The following is a 12,815-nucleotide window of genomic DNA, read 5'->3' on the forward strand; positions in this document are numbered from 1 at the left end:
CTGAATCTGCACCTTAAGTGCTGTAAGCTGCAGGAAACTGGGATTAGAAAGGGCACCTGGGAGTCCTCGGGCTGGCATGGACAAGATGGGCCGAATGGCCTCCTTCTGTGCTGTAACTTTTCTATGACTCTTTCTAAATGGGGCCCAACTGAATAGCTGCTCCATGCGAATAGTGCTTAAAATGAATTATGTTTCCTTAAAGGGTTAAGTTGCTTTGGAATGTTCAGCCATCCTTACACTATCTGGGCTGTAGAGATGGAATTTGTTTTATCACAGTCCTGTGACAGTTGGACGCTGGCTTGCATATTTCCATGTAAGGTTTATCCGTCAGCATGTGTCCATTTATAGGAATAAAAGAGATAAAGGGGACTATATAGACTGGATATGACCTGGTCAACTGACATTTGTATCCAACACCAGCAACGTAAAATGGTAAGTGATAAAATATTTTGTTCTACTCGATGCCTCTGTTCATCCATGGTTTTCTTAGTGTGGTACAAATTGTCAAGGTCAAACAAGGTTGCATCTTTTGAAAGAGATCGTTTACTACCTTGTCTTTCCTTGACAATTTATGTCTGCTACTTTTTTGTACTGATGTGGTTTTTCCACGAAGGTGCAACTCACACCCTTCAACTTTGATTAACTCAACTTGATCTTCACTGAAGCATATAGATTAAAAGTTGAATAAGCTGAATAATTTAGCATCGATGATGAGTTCTAAATTAGTTCATATTTTTACATGTATTATTTGCCACTAGATTTAGATGCAGGAAGGAATTTAAATGGGAATGGTTATATGACAGCTATTTATCAGTTTGGATTATGTCATAAATTGTAAAAGCAGTTTGGACAGAGCATTGGAACAATGAGATATCTGAGCTTAATTACTCCAGAGGACCACTTTTTTAAAAAAAAATTAATCTCTTCATTTTGCATATGATTTAACTTGGGTTTTTTCTGCCTCGGGATTGGCTGCCAGTACCTGCTCTATTGTTAAAGTATAACAATGTTCACATTGAAGCATTAGAAATTTTGAAGTCATCGCTACAAATCTAGTGATAACTAGTTTTCCGTAAATTACCTGGAAATTTAATGGACACTATTATTTCAAATATTTGCTGTGAGCATCCCTTTGTGGTGAGTTCATTGATCCACTGGAATGACAGTGTTTCATTGATCACTATTAACAATGTATTGATTATGTGCTTTCCAGCCTTCTCAAGTGTGCCTGAAATTGGACAATCATTACTGAGTCTTGTTTGTGTCAGGCTTCCTCAGTGCACAGTAATTCTTTAATTTTAACTGACATAATCTAAATTTTTAAATGCTTTCTCTTATTGCTTTAAGCTTAGTTATTCAACTCTCCAGAGCCTCCAGTGGGAAGAGAGGATGAGATTTGCTGCCTTCAAATCTGTTATTAAATCTCTGATATGCCTGAATTGTCCCTGTTCGTCTGTCGACTCGTCTAAACACTGCTGGCACCAGTGAAGAGAAGTGCAGATTGCACCAAATCCTTGTGGTGTCGAAATTACGTCAACAGCAATGTCTGTGTGCTGCATGGTGTCATTATTCACTCCCTTTCCAAAGCACATATGCCTCCTACAACCTTTGGAGATTACTGTGCTCCTCTAATTCTGGCCCCTTGTGCATACCCAATGGTGCGTGCCATCAGGCTGTCTGGGTCTGAGGCTCTGGAATTTCTGCCCTAAGCCTCTCCATTTCTCTACATTTCCTTCTTTAATATGCTTCTTAAAACCTACCTCTGAAACCCAGTATTCGGCTGTCTATCCTATGTGGCCCGATGTCAAACTTTGTCTGATAATGCTCCTTTGAAGCATCTTGCGACATTTTACTATATTAAGGGTGCTATATAAATGCAAGTTGTGATAATTGTTTGATCAGCTCAAGAGTTGGATTATTTGCATTTGTACAGATTGTAATCCCTTATTTTTTACCTTAATAAACTGAAATATATATTTTATGTGATTCTTAAGAACAAAAATGTGGGATTAATGTTAATATTCTTGAATATTGAAACATGTATATTCTGACTCTCATGGCTATTGAGAACTTCTTCACATACAATATTAACAGTATATTTCCACCAAGCAGAATAGAACGTGTTTGAGAGGCAGACAGAAAGTTGTCCAGAAAAGAAATCCATTGGAGGTACATTAATACTATACAAAAATAGGTGCCTGGGGATGAATATCAAATAGAAATCTGATGCAGGGCTTTGGATGATGTCAGGTTTGAGAATGTCAGCTGTTTTCAATACTGCTAAGATTGTTTGTTATCTTATATAATACAAAGAAGTGGTCATGATTGACAGACAGGATAAGAGTGGGTTGGCAGAGTTTTTTCAAGGGTAACAAAGACTGACAGTGCGTTACAGTTATTGACAATGATTATACATTGGTAATGGAAAAATGCAGGTGTGCTAACAACAATCATTAGTGAATGAAAGAAAGGAATGCTTGATGCTTGATAATTATACTAAGTTCTGTGAGCAGTTGACAGATAAAAGAGATTTAAACAACATTTGAAGACACCTGAACAAACTAACCAGATGGGTAGATCAACTGTTCAAACAAGGCAAGGAATTTGGACGAGCTTTGTTGGTTCTGTTTGGACGTAAGTGTAATGTAATGTATATTGAGACAGAAAACAACAGATGTATATGCAATGAAAGGGTATCCAACACCTAAAGAAATATCATTATTGATCTTTTGTGAAATTTGTCAGTCAATGTGAAGCCGTTAACAACAATGCTCATCGAATATAGCTGACATCATGAGGGATTTTTAACTATAAGTTGAAAAAGTTACTGTAACTTACTGAAGGTCACTGGTGAGGACAGATTTGGAATAGTGTGCATATTTTTTGTGCATTGTAGATTGCAAAGAACATGTTGGCACCTGTAGTACAAGTAAGGGGTCATTGGTTATGGCGGACAGTAAACCAAGGTTATAATGTGGAAAAGTGGAGGGATAAGTGTTCTTAGTGTGTCTCTGCAGATTTTTTCTCAAGACTTTAATAGGTGGCTAGTTTGTGGTCAAGTGAATTGTATATGGGTGAGGAAGAAGAGAGTCGGATGTGCTAGATGGTATTTTCTTGATTCAAGTTTTATTTAAATTGAGACAGCAGCAGATGGAACTGATCTTTATCTTTTAGCTAGCCATTAGCTCTTTTAATAATATATTCTGATTTTTCTTTTCATGAAACAATGAGCTTCCCGATGATTTGTATCATATTTCTTGACAATGTGAGTGTAACAGGATACATAGACTTGTGGTTTGCTGCTTTATGATGCAGTGGCTCCTGTCACATTGCTTTTTTTTGTTTTTTAGGCAAGCAGGAAAGCAGCTAGAGGGAAAGGTTCATCCAAACAGAACCAACGAAGCTCATCCAACGTCTTCTCCATGTTTGAACAATCCCAAATTCAGGAGTTCAAGGAGGTAAAGAGTCCACGTACTGTTATATTATATTGTTATATCATTGGTAAAGAGCTAGGAACTAATTGTTATGTGAATATATATCCTGGGGCACCACATTCACTGTCGCACTGCAGTCATGGGCCAAGTAACAATGTATCATTCAACCAGCCACATGGAGAGCAGCAAGAAATACACTCAATGAAGCTGCAGCATTTTGAGTCTAAAATGTGATTATTTCTAACTTATGGGAACCAAAAGACGTAACACGTACTAAGCTAAAATTTTGTGTCACATAACACGTACTAAGCTAAAATTTCGGGTCTGCCATGTCCAATTTCCCTCAATCTTTCTGCTTTGTTCTTGCTCCTTTCTTGACATCTGTATGTTGCCAATTTTCATGTTTACCCCTAATTTGTGCTTAACAAACCAAAATAAAATACTAATGCTTGTTGTCTGCATTAACAACTGTTAAACTGATTGTGGGTAATTTTGGTTTGAGACAACACAATATTGGTTCAGACACCAATTAAACACCTTTGCCAATCTTTATTCTCAGTGAAGTCACTTAGAAGAGGTGTTTAATAGGTGTTTAAGCAAAAATTTGCACTCTTGTCTAAAGTCAAAATTACCTCTGTCTTAAAAAGTCCAAGGGACGGACACAGCGTCTGTGGTTAAGTAGAAAGGTTAAAGATAGTATCGAACTTAAAGAAAAAGTATATAATTGTGCAAAGATAGGTGGAAGGCCAGAAGATAGGACAGAAAACAAGGAACAGCAAGGATGACTGAAGGATTAATAAGGAGGCAAAAATTAGAGCACGAGAGAAAGATAGCCAGAAATATAAAAACAGATGGTAAGAGTTTCTATAAATATTTTAAAAATAAATGGATTAACAAAGTGAGCATTGGTCTTATAGAAAGTGAGTCTAGAAAGTTGATAATGGGAAACAAGGAAATGGCAGATGAATTGAACAGGTATTTTGCATCAGTCTTCATTATCGAGGATACAAGTAACATCCCAGAGGCAGCTGTAAATCAGGAAATGGAAGGTAGGGAGGAACTCAGGAAAATTACAATCACCAGAGAAGTGGTACTGAGTAAATTGTTGGAGCTGAGGGCTGACAAGTGCTCGGGTCCTGATAGACTTCATCCTTGGGTCTTAAAATGAATGGCTAGTGAGATAGTTGATGTATTGGTTTTAATTTTATGAAACTCCCGACATTCAGGAAAGGTCCCATTAGATTGGAAGAAAGGAAATATAACTCCGTTATTCAAATAGGGAAGGAGACAGAAAAGGCCAGTTAGCTTAACATCTGTCATCAGGAAAATGTTAGAAGTTATTATTAAAGAAGCTATAACAGGGCACTTGGATAAGTTCAAGGTAATCAGGCAGAGTCAACATTGGTTTTGTAAAAGGGAAAACATGTTTAATCAACTTATTGTTCTTTGAGGAAGTGACATGTGCTGTGGATAAAGGGGAACTGGTGGATGTACTGTACTTGGATTTCCAGAAGGCATTTGATAAAGCGCCACATCAAAGGCTATTGAGGAAAATAAAAGCTCATGGTAACATATTGGCATGGATAGAAGATTGGCTGGCTAACAAGAAGCAGAGAGTAGGCATAAATGAATCTTTTTCAGGTTGGCAAGATGTGACGAGTGATCTGCCACAGGGATCTGTGCTGGGACCTCAACTGTTTACAATTTATATAAATGACTTGGATGAAGGGATGGACAGATGGTTGCCAAATTTGCTGATGACACAAAGATAGGTAGGAAAGTAAGTTGTGAAGAGGACATAAGGAGGCTATAAAAAGATATAGATAGCTTAAACGAGTGGGGAAAGATCTGGTAAATGGAGTAAAATGTGGAACTATCCATTTTTGCAGGAGGAATAAAAGAGAAGCATATTATCTAAATGGTGAGAGATTGTAGAGCTCTGAGATTGAGAGGGACCTTTGAACAAGAGACCCAACTGGGAGGCTGCAAGTAGTTCAACAGGGTTTCCTGTCAGCCTCCCCTATGGCAAGTGCCCCGTGGGATGGGTCCCTTAAATGGGTATTAATTGCCCACTTAGGGGCCTCAATTAGTGTCCTGGGAGGAAGGCCATCAATGAGCCTTCCCTCCCTGGAATTAATTAGGTGGAAGTGAGGAGGTAGTGGGTACTCACCCTGCACCCTCCTTCTCAATCACATCCCTGTGTCCATGATCCAATGCCTTCCAGATGTCCTCCCTGACTTGCAATCTATCTCCTTCTGAACAGCATCCCCTTCTCTCCCCAGTCTCTCTAGCCCCTTCGCAATCTTTCCTCCTCCTCTGATCACTTCAGGTTTTCTGTGATCTTCTACCTGGGACCACCCCTCCCACCCATGTACCCCAACCCTTGATCTTTCCCTCCCTCCTCCATGCTTCCTGGCCTGGGGCCTACTGCCGCAGGCCTACCCACCTGATAGCCTATCAGCCTGGCTGGCTGCAGCTGGAAAATGATTAAAAATGGTAATCAGATGCTGAATGATTTTCTGACTATTATACAGCCCACTCCCCGACCAGTCCTCATCTCCCTGCAAATATTGGAGCCACTATTTCAGTGAGCGATAGGCAAATGTATGGAACTCTCTCGGGAAATGGTGAAAGTAACTACCATTCATGATAACACATTAGATAAATTTATTTCAGAAAATAACACTTTGGGGTACAATATATAATTAATTTGCGACATGAGTAAGTGTAGCATGCCTAGGACCAACAGGTGACTTTGAACTTATGTTTCCCAAAGCACCAGTGGGATCTTCCTCATGTTACGTTTGGCTCTGCTGTAGTCAGCCACTGCATTACTATTGTATCATGCAACTATCAGGACTCCACAAGGAAACCATGGGTCTTCACTGCTCCAGGATTCCCACCCCAATGTATCCATGTCTGGGACCCGTTCCCTCTGGTTCCTGGCTGTGGCCTCTGACCAGAGTGATTTTCATGGCCAGGTAGCTGCTTCTCGCTGACAACCTGGCTGTTTTGGTTGGGAAGTTGACAAACAGCATGCAAATTAGTTCTTATCTGGGGGTGGCAGCAGGCAGTAATGGCCAATTTTAACAATCAGACGTCATTCACATGTTCTTTGCGGACTTCCCAAACAAAATGGACAGTAGTTAGGCTTTCTCGCCTGGTTGACATAAAACCCACCAGCCAAAAATTGTCTTGGAGTTAATTTTGGGGCCACAGTTCCCCATGATGAGCATAACAAAGGTGAAGCCAGAAGTTACAAGGATAAAGATGATTCACAGTGGAAGAGTTTGGACAACCTGTTTAATCAGCATTAATGTGCATTTACAGAAGAATTAGTTTTGGAGGCACATGCACACGCATGAGTAACAGATTTCTCTGCAGTGTAGACTGTATTGAGAAGTTAATCCTATGAGTGATGAAGAACACCAAACTAGCAATGCCAATGCAATTACTGATTAAACCTCTGCTATGGATTCACAGGCCTTCGGCTGCATCGATCAGAACCGTGATGGGATCATTAGTAAACAGGACCTGAAGGAGACCTTTATGCAGCTGGGTAAGTGAACAGGTCTGTCAGTTCTTGCTGGTAATCTCCAGAGACTGGCAATCCAGTAATTTCAGTATCAAAGCATTTACTGAGAACAGCTATGTCCGGCATTCAACGATTGGACTGGAAAGGCTGGCTGGAACAGGAGTGTTGGAATTGGCCTATGATACTTATATGACTGGTTCTTATACTAACTGGGTTCTGGCCCTATAGACAAATAAGATTGCTAGAGAAATACACCCGGCCATTTTAAAAACATATAGAAATAGGTAGATTGTATGAATATTAATCTGTATAAATATATTTGTAGGTAAACTGAATACAAAGGATGAAGAATTGGAGGAGATGTTGAAAGAGGGAAAGGGGCCCATGAACTTCACAGTGTTCCTTAGTCTTTTTGGAGAAAAACTGAACGGTAAGAACAGGGAACAATCTTACAACAGTTGATCACTCACCAACCATACTTAATGGATCTCAATTCTTAGAACTGTCTTCCTCTTATAATACTGGAAGGATTTCTTACTGCTTGTTTTGTATCTGCTTATATGGTGGTGATGGAGGCATTGCTGCCGCTAGGCCCATAGTTGATAGGTGCTCTTGCCTCTGAGTCAGAAGGTTGTGGGTTTGAGTCCCAGTCCAGGCACTTGAGCACAAAATCTAGGCTGACACTCGAATGCGGTATTGAGGAAGCTGCACTTTCGGAGGTGTCATCTTTCAGATGAAACAAGACCCCGTGCTCTCTCAAGTGGACCTAAAAGATTCCATGGCATGATTCAGAAGAGCAGGGGAGTTCTCACTTGTGATTTAACCAATATTTGCCCTTCAGCCAGCATCAATAAAACAGATAATCTGGTCATTATTACATCATGGTTTGTGGGACCTTGCTTTGTGAAAATTGGCTGTCACTTTCCTACATTGCAGTGACTACACTTGAAAAGCACTTCATTGGCTCTAAAGTATTTTGAGCATGTCCTTTGGTGTGCAAATGCAAGTCTTTCTTTCTTTTTCAATGTCACACCATACAACAGCTGTTCAAACCCAAATGTTGTTGTGAGCCAGAACAATCAGTTTGCTGCTTATTTTATCTCTACTGCAGGCACTGACCCAGAAGAATCCATTTTGAACGCCTTCAAATTGTTTGATCCCCAAGGAACAGGGCATGTCAACAAGGATGAGTGAGTAACAAAGCCATTGAAACAGTGAGCTGAGATAAAACCCACCTAAAAGCCTTACATGAGGATGAGGATGTGCTTTTAGTATTTCAGCTGATAGCTTCTTTTTGAAAAATCTGAATCTTTGAAATAGAGTGTTGATTATCAGAGCATCTTCACACAGGATACTTACTGATAGTGTGTCCTTAAACCAATTGTCAGAGTTGCTTATTTTTCTGGAGGCTATGCACTTGATTGCCTTACTTTAAAAATGTTTTCTCACACCTTCTCCTTCTTCTGGTGAAGGCACTGACTTGTGTGGGGACAGGGTCATAGCAACATAGGAGCAGGAGAAGGCCGTTCAGCCTGTTGAGCCTGCTCCGCCATTCAATACAATCATGACTGATTGAACGCCTTTTACCCACACTATCCCAAAAACCCTTTACGTTATTGTTAATCAGAAATTTTATCAATCTCTACCTTAAACATACACAATGACTGAGCTGCCACGGCCCTCTGGGATAGAGAATTCAAAGATTCACAACCCTCTGAGTAAAGAAATTTCTCCTCATCTCGGTCCTAAATGGCTTCCCCCTTATTTTGAAATTTTGTCCCTCTTTACATCTTCCTCACAACACACATTCCCGCCTAGCTTTGTATCATCCGCGAACTTGGAAATATTACATTTGGTCCCCACATTCAAATCATTGATGTATATTGTGAACAGCTGGGGCCCAAGTACTGGTCCTTGCGGTATCCTACTAGTCACAGCCTACCAATGCAAGAATAACCCGTTTATTCCTACTCTGTTTACTGCCTGTTTGCCAATCCTTAATCCATGCTAGTATATTGCCTCCTATCCCATGTGCTTTTATTTTGCTAAGCAACCTCCTGTGGGGGACTTTATCAAAAGCCTTCTAAAAATCCAAGTATACCGCGTCCATCAACTCTCCTTTATCAAATTTTTAGTAACATCCTCAAAAACTCCAATAAGTTCGTCAAACATGATTTCCTATTTGCAAATCTATGCTGACTATGCCTAATCAGATCTTGATTATCCAAGTATCCATTTATCACATCCTTTATAATAGATTCTAGCATTTTCCCTACTGCTGATGTTAGGCTAACAGGTCTGTAGTTCCCTGTTTTCTCTCTCCCTCCTTTTTAAATAGTGGGGTGACATTTGCTCCCTTCCAATCTTCAGGAACCATTCCAGAATTTATCGAATTTTGGAAAATGATCACCAATGCATTCACTATCTCTATAACAACCTCTTTCGACACGCAGGGATGCAGAATATCAGGTCCCAGGGACTTATCAACTTTCAGTCCCATTAATTTCTCCAAAACAACCTTTTCACTGATATTAATTTCCTTCAACTCTTCATTCTCCCTAGTCCCTTGGATCTCTAAATCTGGGAGATTTCCTGTATCTTCCTCAGTGAAAACAGACACAAAGTAATCATTTAGCTTCTCTGCCATTTCTCAATTCCCCAACAGGGTTCAGGATTACGTTTGCTTATGTCATGGTTTGGGATGCAAGTGCTTTGAAATATGGTAGCATAATAGTTATATTACTGAACTAGTAATCCAGAGGCCTAGACTGATTATCTAGAGACTTGAGTTACATCATAACAGGAAATTTAAGTTCAGATAATTTTTTTAAATTATAAATTAAAAGCTAGTATGGGTATTGGTTGTTAACTGGATTCACACCAGTTGGTGAACTATAAACTAAGATACAGCCTTTCTTTGCTGAAAGCGTTTATTAACTTTGTCCAGGATCAACACTCCTCACCCAGTGTCCCCACTATCCCCTAATTATGTGTTCAAATACCTTCAGCTACATCAAATGTGTTCCCTTAACAATGTAATTGAGATTAACAAACATTAACAATGTAATTGAGATTAACAAACATTAACAATGTAATTGAGATTAACAAACATTAACAATGTAATTGAGATTAACAAACATTAACAATTTAATTGGTAAGACATTGACATTGGTGACCATGCTACTACTAGATTGTCTTAAAAACCCATGTGGCACACACACTTGATGCATTTTTCTGAAGGCATGAAAGGTGTTTTTTTAACACAAGTTCTTTCTTTCATTGATCACCAACAGAGGAGCAAGTTAAGGCTGATTGAATTTAGTGCAGTTGAACTAATTGAGGATAAGTCATAGCATCAAGTTGAATCCATTCACGATTCAATTTGGCAAAAGCATTAAAATTCTGCTCAGCCACATCTTAACAGTTTGTATCTTTTTAATTGCTTTCATAGGTTTAAGAGACTACTGATGACACAGGCTGATAAATTCAGTGCAGATGAGGTGAGGTTTTACACTCAAAAGACAAATAACGTATTTACTCCTAAAACTGTATCATATATGAGATTAAACAAGCTTTTCCAGTTGGACTTGGGTGGAACCAGACCAAACCCATAGGAATTGTATCTGGGGTGGAACTAAATCCATCAGCAAACAGGATTATGTCCAGAGAATATTAACTGTCCACGGGATGGGGTTGCATCCTGGGTGATGTAAGTTTTTTTACTGAATATGGCTGTATCCAAGATGATTGGTACTTCACTGAGTAAAATTCTCTCCTGGGATAACTAAGTTCTCTGAAATAAGTTCAATAAACTCTTTGCCTGGGCAACTGACCATTCACAGTGCTGAGTTCTATCTATGGTGACTGACCACTCACCTAGTGGAGCTTTGTCCAGCAATACTGTTTCATGCTTTGCCCAGGAATAATGAACCATCAATGGATGGTTCTCTAATCAGTAGGAACTGAACCTTCAGTGGGTTTGATAGAATGCAAAAGCAAGAAGATTGTTAAACTTGTATAGAACACTGGGTCAGCCTCAACTGGAGTATCAAGTTCTGGGGACCACACTTTAGGAAGGATGTGAAGGCATTTGAGAGAGTGCAGAAAAGATTCACAAAATGGTTCCAGGGATGAGGAACTTCAGCTACATCAATAGATTGGAGAGGTTGGGACTATTTTCCTTCGAGAAGAGAGGGCTGAGAGGAGATTTCATAGAGGTATACGAAATCATGAAGGGTTGATAGGGAAAAACTTCCCAAATTTGGGAAGATTGAGAATTAGAGGGCATTGATTTAAGGTAATGGCAAAAGAAGCAGTGGAGACATGAGGAAAAGCTTTTCACACAGCAAGTGGCTGGGATCCGGAACGCAGTGCCTCAGAGTGTGATGGAGGCAGGTTCAATCGAGGCATTTAAGAGGGAATTGGATATTATCTGAAAAGGAAGAATATGCAGGGCTATTTAAGAAGGCCAGGGAGTGGCACTAGGTAAATTGCTCCTTCAGAGACCCAGTGCAGACACGATGGGCCAAATAGCCTCCTTTGTGCTGTAAGCATTCTGTGATTCTGGGTGGTCCTCTTAGCAGCATGAACAGAACCTTCAATGAGTAGTTTGCCAATCGTGACCTTTCTCTAACCAGTGAGGAGTGAACCTTCATCGATAGGGTTCCTGGGAGTGTTGGGAATTCAGAAGTTATTGATATGGAAAGAGACAAAGGGAGTGGGGTTGGAAAGCACAGAGTCTGTGACTCTTTAATGGTTTGATGGGACTGATATTTATTCACTCTATTTCATCAAAAGAAATATAGTATAGTAAAGAGCTTGTAAAACTGAATAAATCATTTTCTCCAAATGTCTGTGACCATGTCAGCTTGAATAATATCTGTTCCTGTTGTCCCTTTCTCCCCACAGGTACAGCAGATGTTTGCTGTGACTCCCATTGATGTTGCAGGAAACATTGATTATAAGTCACTCTGTTACATCATCACACACGGAGATGAGAAGGAAGAGGCATAGTTTGAAAGCAGTTTATGTAGGGATTTGCTGTCATCAACGAAAACATCAGAGATAATGATTGTTTGATTCCGCATGAAATTAAACATGGTTCTCAATATGGACAACTTAGCCTTAGATGTCAAGTTAATGAGATCTGCTTATGTCAAATTGTCAAGCTCACTGTTTTCTAGACGACGGCTGCCATTAATCATTTTTTTCATACCATTTTGTCCCCTTTCCCTCTTCTCCTGAAGATGTTGGCTCCTCACTGCAATGTGCTTTATCGACTCAATATTTCTTGGTTTTTGTCCATGATTCATGAGTCAGCGTGGGTGCTGACTGGATATTCTGTTACTGAGGAGTAAACCTGTCCACACACATGCACACATCATGGGAAGACACTGGATAGTAATGAGGAGCAGGAACGTGTCTGATCTTTCCCTTCCGAACCCAACACAGCGAATGCTACTTAGCACAGGCTGCGATTGAAGTCTTCCTCTTCTATGTGACTCAATGACTGGCTGAATAAACACTCTACCATTGGGCAAGCAGATCTACTTGCTTAGTTGTGATCAGTCAATCTTACTTCAGTAACAACTTATACTCATTTTTCAGTTTCAGGTCCCTCAGGCTGTTTCTCCACTTATATTTATGGAAAGGTGTGGTGTAACTGTAATTCCACAGAGAGATTCAGAAATAAAATCAATTCATCTCAGCATCTTCTATCTAGTTAATGCAATTGTCTCCATGTGTGCAAATGCTTTTGTTTGTTTGGTCTTGGGCACGTGATTCTCCACTCCCTGTGGTCCCCACCCTCGGAACAGTGCTAAATGGTATCTTTATTATGTAGAATG

General features: G+C 39.8%; 1 protein-coding gene across 2 annotated transcripts; it reads left to right on the forward strand.

Moving 5' to 3' along the window:
* Positions 1-349: 349 nt before the first annotated feature.
* myl7 (myosin, light chain 7, regulatory) lies at positions 350-12,679 on the forward strand. 2 transcript variants are annotated; one of them, XM_078565528.1, is made up of 7 exons: positions 350-432; positions 3,351-3,458; positions 6,918-6,993; positions 7,295-7,399; positions 8,081-8,159; positions 10,421-10,469; positions 11,878-12,679. In XM_078565528.1, exons 1-7 carry the CDS (start codon positions 385-387, stop codon positions 11,980-11,982), a joined length of 570 nt encoding a protein of 189 aa, XP_078421654.1. In that variant the 5' UTR covers positions 350-384; the 3' UTR covers positions 11,983-12,679. The 2 variants fall into 2 exon arrangements, with proteins under 2 accessions (XP_078421654.1, XP_078421655.1); XM_078565529.1 differs by lacking the exon at positions 350-432 and adding an exon at positions 3,224-3,265.
* Positions 12,680-12,815: the final 136 nt, after the last annotated feature.

Source organism: Cetorhinus maximus, chromosome 20 (genome assembly GCF_964194155.1).
Source record: "Cetorhinus maximus chromosome 20, sCetMax3.hap1.1, whole genome shotgun sequence".
NCBI lineage: Eukaryota > Metazoa > Chordata > Chondrichthyes > Lamniformes > Cetorhinidae > Cetorhinus > Cetorhinus maximus.